We start from the raw sequence: 17,138 nt of genomic DNA, 5'->3' as shown, positions 1-17,138 counted from the left end.
GGGAGGCCTGGCGTGCTGTGGTTCATTGGGTCGCAAAGAGTTGGACACGACTGAGTGACTGAACTGAACTGAACTAGGTAGGAAGAATCAGTACTGTGAAAGTGACTGTACTACCAAATGCAGTCTACAGATTCGATGCGATCTCTATCAAATTACCAATGGCATTTTCCTCAGAACTAGTACAAAAAATTTCACAATTCATATGGAAACACAGTAAGACCCAGAATAGCCAAATCAGTCTTGAGAAAGAAGAATGGAGCTGGAGGAATCAACCTTCCTGACTTCAGGCTGTACTACAAAGCTACAGTCATCAAGACAGTATGGCACTGGCACAAAACGGAAATGTAGACCAATGGAACAAGACAGAAAGCCCAGAAATAAACCCAAAACCCTATGGGGTTCCTTATTTTTGACAAAGGAGGAAAGGGTATATAATGGGGCAAAGATAGCCTTTTCAATAAATGGTGCTAGGAAAACTGGACAGCTACATGTAAAAGAATGAAATTAGAGTACTTCCTAACACCATAGACAAAGGTAAACTGAGAATGGATAAAAGACCTATATGTAAGACCGGAAACTATAAAATTCTTAGAGGAAAACATAGGCAGAACACTTGATGATGTAAATCAAAGCAAGATCCTCTATGATCCACCTCCTAGAGTAACAGAAATAGAAACAAAAGTAAACAAGTGGGGCCTGATTAAACTTAGAAGCTTTTGCACAGCAAAGGAAACTAAGGTGAAAAGACAACCCTCAGAATGGGAGAAAATAATAGCCAGTGAAACAACTGACAGGGTTAATTTCCACAATATACAAGCAGCTCATACAGCTCAGTTCCAGAAAAACAATCAGCCCAGTCAAAAAGTGGGGAAAAAACCTAAACAGACATTTCTCCGAAGAAGACATGCAGATGGATAACAAACACGTGAAAAGATGCTCAGCATCGCTCATTATTAGAGAAATGCAAATCAAAACTACGAGTTATTACCTCACACTGGTCAGAATGACCACCATCAAAAAGTCTACAAACAATAAATGTTGGAGAGGGTGTGGAGAAAAGGGAACACTTGCATTGTTGGTGGGAATGTAAATTGATATAGCCACTTATGGAAGACAGTATGGAGCTTTCTTGAAAATAGGAATAAAATCACTGAATGACCCAGCAATCCTACTCCTAGGCATATACCCTGAGGAAGCCAAAATGGAAAAGACACATGTATCCCATTGTTCATTGCAGCACTATTTACAATAGCTAGAACATGGAAGCAACCTAGGTGTCCATCAACAGATGAATGGATAAAGAAGTTGTGTTACATATACACAATGGAATATTCTTCAACCATAAAAAGGAATGCATTTGAGTCCGTTCTAATGAGGTGAATGAACCTAGAATCTATTATACGGAGTGAAGTAAGTCAGAAAGAGAAAGATAAATATCCTATTCTAATGCCTATATACTGAATCTAGAGAAATGATACTGAAGAATTTATTTACAGGGCAACAGTGGAGAAACAGACATAGAGAATAGACTCCTGGACGTGGAGAGAGGGGAGGAGAGGGTGAGATATGGGAAGAGTAACGTGGAAACTTACAGTACCATGTGTAAAAGAGACAGGCGACGGGAACTTGCTGCATGGCTCAGGAAACTCAGACAGGGGCTCTGTATCACCTAGAGGGGTGGGGTGGGGAGGGAGGGAGACGGCAGGAGGTTCAAGAGGGAGGGGATATGTGTGTACCTATGGCTGATTCTGGTTGAGGTTTGACAGAAAACAGCAAATTCTGTAAAGCAATTATCCTTCAATAAAAAATAAATTTTTAAAAAAGAGTATTTTCCATCAAGAGACTCACTTTAAAGGAATTTCGGAAGGCTTAAAAAAAAAAAGATGTTACTGAAGAATAGTTGATTTACAGTGCTATATGTTAGCTTCAGACATATAGCCAACTGAATCAGTATACATATGTCCACTCTTTTCTAGCTGCTTTTCACACATAGGCCATTATGGGGTGAAAGGCTACTAAGAATCTACTTAGCTAAATATTTTAGGAATGAGAGCTAAGCCTCCAAATTGCAGATGAATAGGATGGTGGTCAATAGTTTAATTCAGATATAGTTTGTTAGAATCTAGATACAACTGAAATTCATGCTTTTGCAGGTTTGGGTTTTTTCCTTGGTACTTTCAAATTTCCTCTAGTTTTTCTGTTTTATTAATGTTGATTTTGTGATTTGAAATGGAAATGTGGCCTACGGGGGTGAAAATGGTTGGGATAGGTCTTCTACAAGGCTCTCTGTATTACATGGTCCTTAATTTTTTTTGCAAAGAATTCCTATGTAATGATTAGTGGTTCCAGATTTTTGTTTGTCTTATCTTGGATAATTAAAGTATTTGTGCTAGATATTTGGTAAATGGGAAAAAAATCTTGTTAAATATAGGAGGAACCAAAATTAAGGATATAATCTAAAAAAAAAATAGTTTGAATTTTAAAAATGAAGATCAGATTGAAGTACCTGGACTTGTTTTGCATAATAAAGGAATCACTAATACTTTTGATATATATTCTGTGAGATAGAAGTTAAAGCAAAGTAACTTTGCATTTAGTAAGAATTAGATATCCCAATAATAAGAATCAATATTTGGCCTTATATGAAAAAGAAATAGTTAACTATTGCCATTTATTAAGCATGTACTGTGTGTCAGACGTGGTGCTAGGAATTTTCTCTGTGACTTTGCATTTGGACCTTATGATAGTTCCTAGTTTGATGCTTTTATGATCTCCATTTGTGATGAGGCTTTAAGTAATTTGACTACTTAAAAGTACAGCTAGAAGTCCCTGAACTGGAATAAGGAACCCTCTTGAATCTCCTGCAGAAAGTTTGCCTTAACCACAAGTCTTACCTTGTACTGTGGGCCATAGAGCATGTTTGGGACATTATTGCACTTGTTATCCAGATATGTTTGTATTTTCTCTGAACGTTATACTGTGCAAAGGGACAATTAGAGATGATTCGAAAGTATGTGGTGAAAGGAAAGGAGTTACTCATCTAGTAACTGAAAGGAAGTGATCCTGGTGTGGTATAGAAGGGCCTACAGATAAAAACACAAGTAATTCCTTTCACACATAGCCATCAAGCACTAAATTAGAGTCATTCTTGATATATAGCTTTGATTTCTGAAGCATTTTTGTACGTAACAAAAGCTTTTAAATTAGTTTTTCTTTCCCCCCCCCCCTTAGTGGAAAAAGTGAAAGAACAATTAAAACTTTCCTTGGAAACCAAGAATGGTGTCGTGCAAACTGGTGAATTAACAGTTGTGCTTGATGGACTGGTGATTGAGCAAGAAAGCATAACAAACGGCAGCTCATCTCCAGCCAGTAAGCTAACTTTGGGTTTTTAAAATTTGAAGGAAAAAAAAAAATCAAGAAGTATGTAAAAAACATAGTGTCTTTTTTTTTGTCATTCAGTAGAAGTACAGCAAAATGGTGATGCCTTACATGAAGACAGAGAACCTTCAGCAAGGACAACCACCAGGTAGAATGTTTTATTTTGGTGTTTGTGGCAAAGTAACACCACATTTCCCATATATGAAGTTTTTAACCTTCGTTTAGAGTTTGCCATAGACTTTAAAAGCTTATATCTAAACATATTATTTGGTTGAATTCTTATCAAAGTGGTTTTAAAAAAAAAAAAAAGCTGTAACAGATACATTATTGGAGTACAGTGTACATCTCAGTGGTTTTTAGGTTAGCAGAATTGGGTAACCATCACCAGTGTCTCATTTCAGAACATTCTCTTCACCCTCAAAAAGACACTATACCCAGGGACATTCTCTCTCCATCCCTCTTTTTTCCCAGCTCCTGCCAGCCACTCAGCTTCTGTCTCAGTGGATTTGCCTCTTTTGGCCATTTCTTGTAAACAGTGTCGTACAATATATGACCTCCTGTCACTGACTTTTACTTAGCATGTGATTCATCCATGCTGTAGGAAGTGTCAGAACTTCATTCTTTTTTTTTTTTAATTGGAAATGACTCTTAAAAATCTGTATTTAGGCACATTTTATCAGTAAATAGTCAGGTGATGTGGGAAAAATGGTTATCTCACTGCTGTCTGAGTTGGCAGCTTCCTGTAACTGCTAGAAGATAGATATTGCACTGATTATGGTCTCTCCTTAGAGGTCACCCTACCATCTCAGCAACTCCCATAGATTCACATTCAATGATAATAGATACTTTCTGTTTGAAATAATTTGAATTAGAATTAAAGCATGTAATAGATCAATTATAATCAAATGAACATTTGAAAGTACACTGCTGTGAAATAGATTTGAAAAAGCATGCTGGTATATGACAAAGTGTGACTTTTGTTAATCTACAGTTAGTAATATTGCTACTAAATTGCTGTTAAATGATCTTCACAGAGCCGTTGAACAGATCAGTATGTCTTCTGAATATATATTTGGCTTAAATGAATGTATTTAGTTAGCATCCACATGATAATTCACATTGAGAAAATTCAGAACTGAAAAGTGAAAGTCATTCAGTCATGTCCAGCTCTTTGCAATCCCATGGAATTCTCTGGGCCAGAATACTGGAGTGGGTAGCCTTTCCCTTCTCCAGGGGATCTTCCCAACCCAAGGATCGAACCCAGGTCTCCCACATTGCAGGCGGATTCTTTACCAGCTGAGCCACAAGGGAAGCCCAAGAATACTGGAGTGGGTAGCCTATGCCTTCTACAGTCCCGAACCGGAAATCAAACTGAAAGGATACAGCAATTAGGTAGACTAAAATGCACTAGTGTGTATGTGTGTGTGCATATATATATATGTAAGTATGTATCAAAAATTATAATTTTTGAAATGAAATTTTAAATGGTTAAAGGAGCTTGAATCACTACTAACCTAAAGACTAATGTTATTTATTACATAGCAATACATTTTGAATCAAAGTTTAGTTCTACAGCACCAGGAGAACTTGAGTTGCATTCTTTTACTCAGTCTCCCAGGTCACTGATCCTTGCTGAGTGGCTTAGGGAAGGGTGTACAAATCAGATTCACTTGAGAGAAATTTCAAAGCTTTGTGTGCCTGCTAAGTTGGCTCAGTCATGTCTGACTCTGTGTGACCTTATGGACTGTAGCCTGCCAGCCTCATCTGTCCGTGGGGATTCTCTAGACAAGAATACTGGAGTGGGTTGCCGTGCCCTCTTTCCAGGAGGTCTTCCTGCATGGGCAGGCAGGTTCTCCACCACCTGTGCCACCTAGGAGGCCCTTTCAAAGCTTTACCTGCCCCAAATTCCTGAACACATCTCACCCCAAATATGTAGGTGACAAGGGGAAGTGTCGTTAATTCGTCCAGTACTTGCTGAGTGCCTGCTTGGTGCCAGGCGCTAGTCCGGGCGCGAAGAATAGCAGTCCTGTTCCTGTGGAATTTTCGTTCTGGCAGGATAGAGGTAGATAGTAGACAAGTGAGGAAAGAAAGTAGCTAATTGGAGATAGTGATAAGAGCTATGAAGTCATTGAAACACAGGACAGGGTGACAGGAATGTAAAGGATCCCTTTATAAAGAGAAATGTTGCAGAATCATCTCTGTGGAAGTGCCATTCAAGCTACAATTAAAAGGCCGAAAATGTGCTGTCCATGTAGAGATTTGAGGGAAGAGCATTCCAGGCAGAGGAAATAGCAAGTAAAAAAGGACACTGATTCTTTCCCGTTAGTTTTTGTTCTGTGTGCGTGCTCGTGTGTGCTCAGTCCTGTCTGATTCTTTGCGACCCTGTGAACTATATAGCCCACCAGACTCCCCTGCCCGTAGGATTTTTCAGACAATGGTACTGGAGTGGGTTGCTGTTTGCTCCTCCAGGGAATCTTGCCAACCCAGGGATCAAAACCACATCTGTTACATCTCCTGCATTGCAGTCAGATTCTTTACCACTGAGACGTTGGAGAAGGCCTTTTGCTCTGCAGATTCTTCTAACTCTAGAGTATATCTAATCTTTCTTTGATAATCTTGTAAGTCGTTATAATTTTACTCCCTGTATCTAATAGTTTGTAATAAACATTTGAAGACTCTTTGGCATGATTTTCATATAAAATTGATATACTAATATATCTACTGCAAGGTGGGCAAGGAACAGCTTGGAGAGAAGTAGATCAGAGAGATAGATGAGGTGGGGCAGGACTGAGATGTGCTCTGATTTCTTTCTTTCTTTTAAATTAAGAAAAAAAAAATTAAGGGTGCTCTGTGGAGAAGACATACAGGGTTACCAGTGTATTTGGGAAAGTTTTCCTGATTACTAACATGATATTGCCTAACTCCCTGCCAATAAGATTTAAAATATTTGATTTTGTAATTGTAGACATATTTATTTATTTGCAGTAATGAATACACTGTAAAGTCTTCTAACTCTGGAATATAATATTTAGCTTTCTCTAATCATCATGTACTCATTATTTTAGTGCTGGTAATAGCTTGTGATCAATATTGTAAGACATTTTTGGTCTTTTCAGTACTCACAGTTTGGAATTGATTTTTATAAGTTTCATGACCTTTTTGAAAATATTTCCAGACATTTTAAAAATAAATCTAATATTCTTAGACTTAAATATTTAAAATATACAATTTGATCATTGCTTTGAGGTACTGAATTTATTTTGACAGTATGATTATATATCTCAATATACATTTACTGTGTGGATACACTTAGAACTGAAAGTAATTTAAACTTTAAGTACGTAATAAAATGTGAAATGTAAAAAATAAAATGTTTAAAAAAAGTAGTCAAGATTTCTCTAGTTCATTACTCTTTATCATTTTGCTTCAGTGTTAAGAACTTGGTAAATATTCTTACAAAACTTCTGATGAAAAGTTATGTGATTGTTTTTAATTCATTGAAGTAAGATATCTTTTTTGTTTGGCTCTTTTTTTGAAGGTTGGCTGCTGAAGATACTGATGGGATAGATAATCACGTACCTGCAAACACTGTAGTACAGAACTCATGCTGTCCACATGTAGTCAATGGGGACAACACGCCGTCTCCATCTCAGGTTGCTGCCAGACCCAAAAACACACCAGCTCCCAAACCACTCACATCTGAGCCTGCCAATGACACTGGTAAGCCTGGTTACTTACGACACATTATTTAAATGAAAACTAAATTTTATGTGTCTGTACATATACTTTTCTTATTGTATAATCTTTCTTAATCTTTAGTTTTATAAAAGGAATTTGAAGATTACACCACCTGAATTTTTTTTTCATAATTTGAATTTTCCTAGATTATTTAGGAAGATATTCCAAAACTACATTATAATAGCACATTTCACTAAGTAAGTACAAGTACTTGCATGATAGTCAATCTTAGGCTTTACGTTACAAAAAAAATACTATTTATAATGTAGAATGTATTTCTAAAAGCACTTTAGGGAATTCATTGATTTGTTAGTGATGAATGATTCCTTTAACCATTTTTGTTAAATGGTTTTCTTTCGCCAGACAGATATTTACTGCTTGGCATATAACTTAGTAGAAAAATGTATTGTGAGGTGATACAGCGCTCGGAAAGTTTTCTATTTTCTAAGGGGAAGTGTTCTATGATTATAGAAGGACTGTCTATGGAAGAATTTTTTTCTGTAATCCTGTTTTTCAGTGGATTCAGCTGTAATATTCGTACATTGTTGTTTGATTTTTATAAATTAACTCAGATGAATTTATTGAAACACAAACATCTTAGGACTTCTTGATTGCTAGTGTATGTCTCGAGGCTAAAGTTGGCATCCTGTCTTTTGATCCCAGAGCCTGTATTCTTTCCCTCATCTATTTATGGGGTTATGCAAAAGTAGAAACATGTAAGGAAGTAATTATATGAAAATAGATGGGGATGGGTTTATAGAGAAGACTGTTGGATATTTATACTGAAGGTTGGGGAAATATTTACTGCGCATGTTGTGAGTTTTTGTAAATGTGGGAACTGACATGATGGTTTTCTGAAAATGTAATTTATTAATGCTCCTCTTTTTTTATAAAAAAGATAGGCTTAAACATCCTAAGTCCTCACAATAAGTTGACACTTTTCATTATTAATTTAAGGTGTCTGGAAAATGAGAGAAAATAATCACAGATGACCAGGCTGAAATGAGTGAACAGGATCATTTGTTTTCTGATTCTGGTATGCTTTCTAGTAAGAACGTTTGTCTCAGATTTATTAGCAAAGGGATAAAGGAACAAATTAAGAACAGACCAGTTAAAACGATTTCCATTGGGACTTCCCTGGTGGCCCAGTGGTTAGGATTCAGCACGTTGACTGCCGGGGCCAGGCTGAGGTTTAATTATTTGGGGAACTAAGATCCCACAAGCCTCAAGGTGCAGCCAAAAAGCCCCTCCCAAAACAAAAAATAAGAATACCAGCTTTTATGCCTGATGTTCCATCTTTTATGGATCTGTATGAAAAGGCATCATGATGTGATTAGCATCCTTGCTAATTCCAAGAGAGTAAATACAGTAGTGAGTTTAATAGAACTCTGCGTATATTATGGATCCTAAGTTAAATTTATAGTTTTAAAAGATAGCCTGGGAAAATAAGTGTGGGAAGGTCCATCCATGTATATGGGTGACCAGCAAATAATCACCCACTGAAAAATGGTTTATATTAGTACTAGAGTTCTTAATAATAAAACATAAATCCAGTGCATTTGGCCTATAGACTTGTAAATTATCAAATAATTACCTATATTTACCCATACCAAAATGACACGCAAACTAGGTATCCACCCATGAAGAAATTTAAATTGTAAACATTGTAATTCCCTTGAGAATGCTCTGAAGAGGTTGTAAAAATAAAAGTACCCTTATGTAACCAGACTTGATTTGTTATATGGGATTATCATTAGATTCATTAGAGTGGTAGATCCAATTCCGTTATTTCTGTAAGTAATTAGACATCAGGACCAATTACTGAGTCTGTTCTTTTTTCATGAGAAGTATAAGAATTTTGAATGCTCATTTTAGAAAGGCTTATACAGTCATTCTATTTCATTCTTGTCATCACCTTCCAGTTAAAAGTGTATGGAATTTGGAGATTTAGCTCTTCTTCCTAAAATATTTAGCTGTTAGGATAGATTGGCCAAAGTATCTATTGACCACTAGATAGTTGCATGCTTGTGGGCTTATTCGGATGTTGTTGCAAAAGGGAGAGCTTTCTGAGTTCCCCCTCATTGTAGAATCTCCAGTTTATATTCTGCTTCTAATTTTGTACTTTATAGACTGTTTCTGTTTGAAACAGATTTGCCTTCCACATTCTTCTCTTATCCTTGCCTGAAATTTCAAGATGAAAGTAAAACACACATGAGGGACTAGAAATGAAGGCGCCATTGTAAATAGTTCCCAGGACATTCTCCATAATCGCAAGGAAGCCTAAGACGATCAGAACAGCAGCCAGTATCTGTGCTACACACGTTCCAAACACCATATACCCACGGGTCGATACAGCTCTCAGGATAACTCTCTGAAATGGGCACTAGTGTTTTTCTCCTGAAGGAACTGAGGCCCAGAGATCCCAGCTGGTAGAGGAGCTATCGCTGACACCCACCTCTGTGGTTCTCTCCTCCCTGCTTTCCTGTTCATTTAGATGTGTGTGATTTCTTTAGTGTCTCAGTGTTGGGTTGTTCATCTTTTATACCTTTGATAAACTTGAAATAATATTTCCCCAGTCAACTTAGTGATTGTGTTTGCATATTCTTTGACACATGACAAAACAATCCAACTGCCCTCATTCCATTGGCTGGTTTAGAAAGGCTTCTGGAACCTACTCTGTTGGTAGAAACCACTTTACCCATGTCTTCTGTATGATCTGGCATCCCTCAGTAGGAAGATGAATTCAGGTATTTTTTTCAAGGGGTAGTCTTTTTTAAGGTGTTGGTGTAAAAATAGGATTCTTTTTTCTGTAATCAAGAACTTTAAAAATCAGTTTTCATTGTTGGAGTGGTGATGGAGTGGAGTGTGCATATTGTGTGTGTAACTTAATACATGTTTTTAATCCATTACCTGTGATTCCAAAATCCTAAAATCCTTAAAACCAAAAGGTTTTGGTAAACTCACTTGATGGCAAAATGACTAGGACTGACTTGAGGGTATTTATAATTTTTTCTGCTTAGTATGAGTATCCTTCTGTTTCACTCCAGAACTGATACTGTGTTTAACTACAGTGTCTAGCCCTCAGTCTGACTTGATATTAGTGTAATAGATAATATATGTGCCATACTACCTTTCTGCATTCCAAAGTTACGAATTCTGGAACACACTTGGCCCTAAGAGTTTCAGATGAGGGATTGGGGGCCTGGAACTGCAGATAAATGATTTCTTTTTACCAAAGACAGTATTGTACATGAGGACTTTGGAGGGGAGGGCATTTTCCCTCACCCCTACCTGTTCTTTTGAGTCTTAAGAAGATCCATTGGCTAAGTTTAGTTGGTAAATACTGATATTTATTTTAAGCTAAAGTGGGAGGCAGTCATGATTGGAAAGATTAGATTTGGTTTCTAACCAGACTGTGTTCCGATCCTAACTCTGTCATTGAACACTTTAACCATGGGTTGTCGTTCAGACATTCAGTCGTGTCCAACTCTTTGCAGCCCCGTGGACTGCAGCATGCCAGGCTTCCCTGTCCTTCACTATCTCCTGAAGCTTACTCAAAATCACGTCCATTGAATCGGTGGTGCCATCCAACCATCTCATCCTCTGTTGTCCCCTTCTCCTGCCTTCAGTCATTCCCAGCATCAGGTCATTTCCAGCGAATCGGCTCTTCACATGAGGTGGTCAGAGTGTTGGCACTTCTGCATCAGCATCAGTTCTTCCAGTGAATATTCAGGACTGATTTCCTTTAAGATTGGCTGGTTTGATCTCCTTGCTTCCAAGAGACTCTCAAGAGTCTTTTCCAGCACCACAGTTGGAAGCATCAAATTCTTCAGCACTCAGCCTTCTTTATGGTCCAACTCTCACATCCATACATAACTACTAGAAAAACCATAACTTTGGTTTTTCTATATGGACCTTTGTTGGCAAAGCAGTGTCTTTGCTTTTTAATACACTGTCTAGGGTTGTCATAGCTTTTCTTCCAAGGAGCAAGTGTCTTTTAATTTCATGGCTGTAGTCACTGTCTGCAGTGTTTTTGGAGCCCAAGAAAAGAAAGTCCATCACTGTTTTCATTTTTTCCCCCATCTATTTGCCGTAAAGTGATAGGACCCAATGCCACGATCTTACTTTTTTGAATATTGAGTTTTAAACCAGCTTTTCCACTCTCCTCTTTCACCTTCTTCAAGAGTCTCTTTAGTTCCTCTTCTCTTTCTGCCATGAGAGTAATATCATCTGCATGTCTGAGGTTGTTGATACTTCTTCCAACAGTCTTGATTCCAGCTTGTGATTCATCCAGCCAGGCATTTCACATGATGTACTCAGCTTATAAGCATGCCACCTTGGATAAATTTAGCATTCTAAAAATTTAGGTTCTCCACTTATAAAATGATACAAATACTTAATAATACCTTACAGGATTGTTTCAAAGGTTAAATGAGATAAATTTAAAACATCTACCATGTTTCTAAGACAGTGGTATTTAAGAAAAATATGATTTTCTTCTTTACTTTCTCCCCTTGCCCTTAGCTTCTAGAAGAAATGACTTTTTCTAATGTATAATTATTGTTTTATTAATAAAATAGAGCTCAGTATGATAAGGCAGAACTAACCGATTTCACAAATTTATTAGACTTTTGCTTTTAGTTTTTTATTTTGAAATACAGATTCACAATTCACACCTGAATTGTTACCAATTCAAAAAGTTACCAGGAAATGTACAGAGAGGTCCTGTGTTCCCTTCATTGGCCTCTCCAAATGTTAATGTCTTGTATAACTATAGTACTGTATGAAAATGAGGAAATTGACATTGACACAGTCCCCATTTCACGGGTTATACCTGCAGAGAGAGAGAGAGAGAGAGAGAGTGTGTGTGTGTGTGTGTGTGCGTGCAGTTTTGTCATGTGTGGCTTCACGTAACTAGCACTGCATCAAGACACGGAACTGCATCACCACCAAAGGCTCCCTTGTGCTCCACCTCCTTTAAAGCCATAGCCACTTTCAGGTGTGAATTGTAAAGAAATTTAGTGTATATATATATATATACACACACACATATATAAGCAGTTTTTCATGTCATACTTTTTAAAGGGGGCAGAAATGATACTAGGTACTTCAATATTTCCTCCTTTTTCTGCTTTATTTGGCTGAACCATTAGAGGACAAATGCATGGTGCTATGAGATGTACATATCATAAAGTCCATGGGAAATTTACTTCTCAGAGATAAAACCTGAAGTGAGGGAGATCTGTCTCCTAAATCAAAAGTCATAATTGCATAAAGTCAGGCTTGAGATACACTCATTAGGAAACCAAGTCAGAGGGTGTGATCTTACATCTGTAGAGAAGGAAGTGCTTTGCATAAGCTTCTACTGTCATTGCTGTCACATGGGATTTTAATTAGTTGCCTGCGTACAATTTTTCTGTTCTGTTCCTGAGAAAGGAACCGATGATCCTTCCCTCCCTGCCTGCCTTCTTGTTTCTCATCGTCTTTATTGTTAAGTTTATCCATTTAGTCATCCTTGTATCATTTGTTAAGAGGTATTTATTTTGCAACTGCAATAAACTGGACACTGCCTGGTTGCTGGTTACATATGCATTAATCAGTTTCTCAACTTTGACACTTGACATTTTGTGCTAGATAATTCTCAGTTGTGGGTGACTGTCCTTGTGCATTTTAGGATTGTAGCAGCCTTCCTGGCCTGTACCCACTAGACGCCAATAACACCCATCCATTCCCCTAGTTGTGACAACCAGACATGTCTCAGACATTGCTAAATGTCTTCAGTGGATGTCCCATTGAGAGCCATTGATATATATGAATAGTCATCCTAATCAAATGCATGCTCCCAGTACCTACCCCACTGAGAACTTGCCCTGCTATTAACATCTTGCATTATTGTGGCATATTTGTTATTAATATAATTAGTGAACCAGTATAAGTGCATTATGATTAATGAAAGCCCACGGTTTATGTTAAGGTTCACTCTTGGTATTGCCTGGGTTCAGTGTGATTTGAGAAATGCATATTGCCATGTGCTGACCATCACAGTATCATTCAGAATTATTTCACTCTTACCAATTGCTGTGCTCCACTCATTCATCTCCTTTCCCACACTCCTAGCAGCCATGGATCCTTTACTGTCTCTCTAGTTTGGCCTTTTTCACAATGTCATATGTAGTCATTTCAGACAGGCTTCTTTTACTTAGAAATATGAATTTTAAGCTGAGTGCCAAAGAATTGATGCTTTTGAACTCTGGTATTGGAGAAGACTCTTGAGAGTCCCTTGGACTGCAAGGAGATCCAACCAGTCCATCCTAAAGGATATCAGTCCTGAATATTCATTGGAAGGACTGATGCTGAAGCTGAAACTCCAATACTTTGGCCACCTGATTCAAAGAACTGACTCAGTGGAAAAGGCCCTGATGCTGGGAAAGATTGAAGGCAGGAGGAGAAGGGACAACAGAGGATGAGATGCTTGGATGGCATCACCGACTCGATGGACATGAATTTGAGTAAACTCCGGGAGTTGGTGATGGACAGGGAAGCCTGGGGTGCTGTGGTCCTTGGGATCGCAGAGTCGGACACAACTGAGCGACTGAATTGACCTGATGTATTTTCATGGCATGATGTCTCATTTCTGTTTGTTGCTGAATAATATTCCATTGTATGGATGTACAAGAGTTTGTCCGTTCACCTGTCCACAACCAAGCATTGTGGTTGTTTACAGTTTTTCTCAATTATGAATAAAGCTGATGTAAATATTCATGTGCAGGTTTTGGTGTGGACCTAAGTGTTCAGCTCAGCTGGGTTGAGGACTGTGACTTCAGGATCGTACGATAAGAGTATTATTACTTCTGTAAGAAACTGACACCCAGAATGGCTGTGCCTTTTACGTTTCCACTACCAGTGAATGAGAATTTTTGCACTTTGAGGATAGTTTACTTTTTAAATTTTGAAGCAACATTGAATCTTCTCATTCAGGGAGAATTCTGTCTCCAGTCTATGTTTTAAAATACCTTTTAGAAACGTATTTTCTTTTTCCTCAGATAGTTCTTGAGTGTAATCCTTGATGTTGAACTCGAATCTATCTGATCATGGTGCTGAAAGTTTTGGTCAAATTAATAATTGGCTCTAATGTTTTTTTCAGTTGATTCTTTTGTGATATAAATAAATACTCATCTCTCTCAGTGAGTTTTACCATTTTATATCTGGTATTTTTCACTTCTCTCTTGTCTTAAAGCATTTTCATACATAACCTGTAGTATTGAAATGGAGTGGTAATTGTGATCTTCCTTGTTGTTCTGATTTTAAAATTTGTTCCTGATCTTGATAATAGTTCTTCTAATGTTTTACCATTAGTATATCGTGCTTACTCCTGGTTTCTGGTGGATAATCTAGATTATTTTTGAATTTTCCTAGATTCCTCTTATCAACAGTTTTACCAAGATTTTTTTTGAATCCTTTTTGGTTTGTATTGAAAATAATCATGTAGCTTTTAACTTTTAACCTGTTAACATGGTTTCCTAACATAATTTCCTAATATTGACCCAATGTTTAATTTATTCAGTTTCAGTTTTAGGGTTATATTACTCTTGCAGAATAAATTAAGAAACTCCTTTTTCTTTCTCGCCACCAATGTACTGTAACATTTCAGAGAACACGGGGATAATCTGTTCCTTGAAGGCTCAAAAACTGAGTCTGTTGACTTTTGGAGGGACAGTTTTCTATCTTTTATCCCCTTTTACATTTCTCCTCTGATCTATTTTTCTTTCTCTTGGGTTAGTTTAGTTAATATATTTTAGACTTACTGATATAAAGTTGTACATGGTATTCCAAATGCTATGCAAACTATGTTTTTCTTTATAAAATTTGCTAAGGCAATATTTCATGGTTTTTCCAACTTTAGTTGTAAGAATTCATCTGAAGCATTTGCTAAAAATACAGATCCCAGAGATTCCCTAGGAGATTCAGTAATTCTAGAATGGAAACTGAGATCTATACTTTCTACAATATCCAACAGATTCTAAGCAGGTTAAGAAATTCTGATCTGTTATATTTTTCTTATAATTCCTTTCTTTCTACCATTTTCCCCTGGTTCTGGAATTGAATGCTAAGCTCATTTATTGCTGTTCTTTCTTATACCCTTGGATACTTCTTTGCCATGTCAAATATTTCATACAAGTATTTCCATGCCACTAATTTCCTTAAAGTTTGTGATTTCATAACTGTTATTTTTCTTTAACTTAATAATTATTTAGGATTTTATAAAAAAAAATTAAGCGAAATTGGTTGCAGGTGGCAGAGAGCTATCATTTTTATGGACATGTAAGCATCAATTTTCTTACTAGTAAAATGGATAGTATCTTCCTCATAGCATTGTTCTGTGGGAATTAAATAAGATAATCCTTAAAAAAATGTTTTACAGAATCTGCCAGACTTTCAGTAAACATTTCAGTAAGTTGTATTTTATTTCTAGTTTTCTTGAATTATAATCAGAGTTTCACCTCCTGATTGTAAAATTGGAATTTTCCTTTAGTCCTTTACATGTCATAATTTTTTTTGTTTTGTTTTCTTAAAATTCCTAGATTGTTTGGATGGAATATGTATGTAATGAAAACTAAGAACTACCTCTCTAACACTATAATTTAGAACAGGTATATTGACTGTGTCATTCAGTCCTTCATGTACTTAATTAATGTTTCTACTAATGTTCTTTTTTTCTGCCTAGTTTTGAGAGAGATATGTTCACTTCTTTTTCTGTGATTTGCCCTTGCTTAACATTTATTGTTTTCATATGCCAGGTGCATTGTAACTGTTGAGACTACTAAAGTGGAACAAGTCTGACAAAGTGTTGCATTTTGAACTAAAGGAAAAAGAAGGAAAAACAAACTTATCTTGGAACATGAGAAGCAAACCAGTCTAGTAGGCAGCCTGGGCTGAGGGTGGGGAGGCGCAGAATTAAATAAGGTGCCTGAGCGTGCCTTTCTGAAGGAGTGGTTGAGCCTGCATGCTGCGTGATAAGAAGCAGGAGCTCTTCTGAGACCAGCGCAGCAGCCAGTGAAGATCCCAGAAGGGAAAGGCATTCACTCTGCTCAAGGGGCGGAAGGGAGACCACCATGGGGAGTCAGGCGTAGCTGTGGAGCAGGCTGTGTGGAGCTTTGTCATGAGCCATGGTAAAGAACTGGGAATTTACTCTGGGTGCAGTAGGAGTGTTTAATTAGGGAGTGAAAAGATCTTCCGTACGCTTTTAAGAGATTACTTTGGCAGCTGTTTGGAGAGTGGGTTGGAGTTGGACCAGAGAGGAAGCGGGCAGACCAGTGAGGACGCTCTTGCAGTGGACGAGGAACAGTGAGTGGGGCGGTGGTGCAGATGGAGAGAAGAGCTGAGAGCACTTGGAGCTGAATTGTTGTAGGAGAGAAGGGTTTGCCCTGAACATAAAAGCTGCTGTTTAATAATTAATTTTCCTCTTCTGTTTTTAACACTTTGTTAGCATGTGTTATGTTTTAGTATGATAAGGGTTTATGATTCTTTCTTATTGGGCTGGATTATCTTGTCTCAAATATTCCTCTTTTTCCATTTAGTGTTATTTTGCTTTCCAAAGACTGTTGCTAATCTTTTCTTTTTTTTTTTTTGGAAATCAATTTCCACATTGTTCAAGATTGAAAGTTAAATGAAAAAGTTCACTTTTGGACATCATGTATTCCATGAATTCTGAATATCATATAAGAGACCAGAATTTACTCTCTCTGTGCACATTCTCTTTTCTTCATGTTTTCTAAGAGTTGAGTGCAGGTAGCACTGTACATTTTTATTTCTTACATTCTGTCACTGTTATTTTTCTTCCAAAGTTGCTCTCCCCTGTAGTTGGTACAGAACTTGATTGGTTCTGTTTTGCTCCTACAGTTTGATTCCTTTTAATAGTGTTCATTTCTCTTCTTCCCACTGTTTACATCTCATCTCTTTCTTCAAAAATCTACCTGACCATTTCATTACTCTTAGTTATGTCTCCTTCCTCTGTTTCAATT

At 37.2% G+C, this 17,138-nt stretch overlaps 1 protein-coding gene across 6 annotated transcripts in view; it reads left to right on the top strand.

Moving 5' to 3' along the window:
* Nucleotides 1-17,138, top strand: part of WWP1 (WW domain containing E3 ubiquitin protein ligase 1) — a 131,571-nt gene that overhangs the window by 62,870 nt on the left and 51,563 nt on the right. For 4 of the 6 annotated variants that reach the window (XM_061123830.1, XM_061123826.1, XM_061123828.1 and 1 more), the window contains 3 exons: nucleotides 3,232-3,369; nucleotides 3,460-3,526; nucleotides 6,917-7,098. In XM_061123830.1, coding sequence (XP_060979813.1) covers nucleotides 3,232-3,369; nucleotides 3,460-3,526; nucleotides 6,917-7,098 — 387 coding nt within the window. The remainder of the gene's footprint in view (nucleotides 1-3,231; nucleotides 3,370-3,459; nucleotides 3,527-6,916; nucleotides 7,099-17,138) is intronic. The other 2 variants (XM_061123829.1, XM_061123831.1) reach the window with 2 other exon arrangements.

Source organism: Dama dama, chromosome 21, assembly GCF_033118175.1.
Source record: "Dama dama isolate Ldn47 chromosome 21, ASM3311817v1, whole genome shotgun sequence".
In the NCBI taxonomy this organism is placed as follows: Eukaryota; Metazoa; Chordata; class Mammalia; order Artiodactyla; family Cervidae; genus Dama; species Dama dama.
The sequence above is the reverse complement of the archived record's forward strand: the minus strand, read 5'-3'. Positions and strand labels throughout refer to the sequence as shown.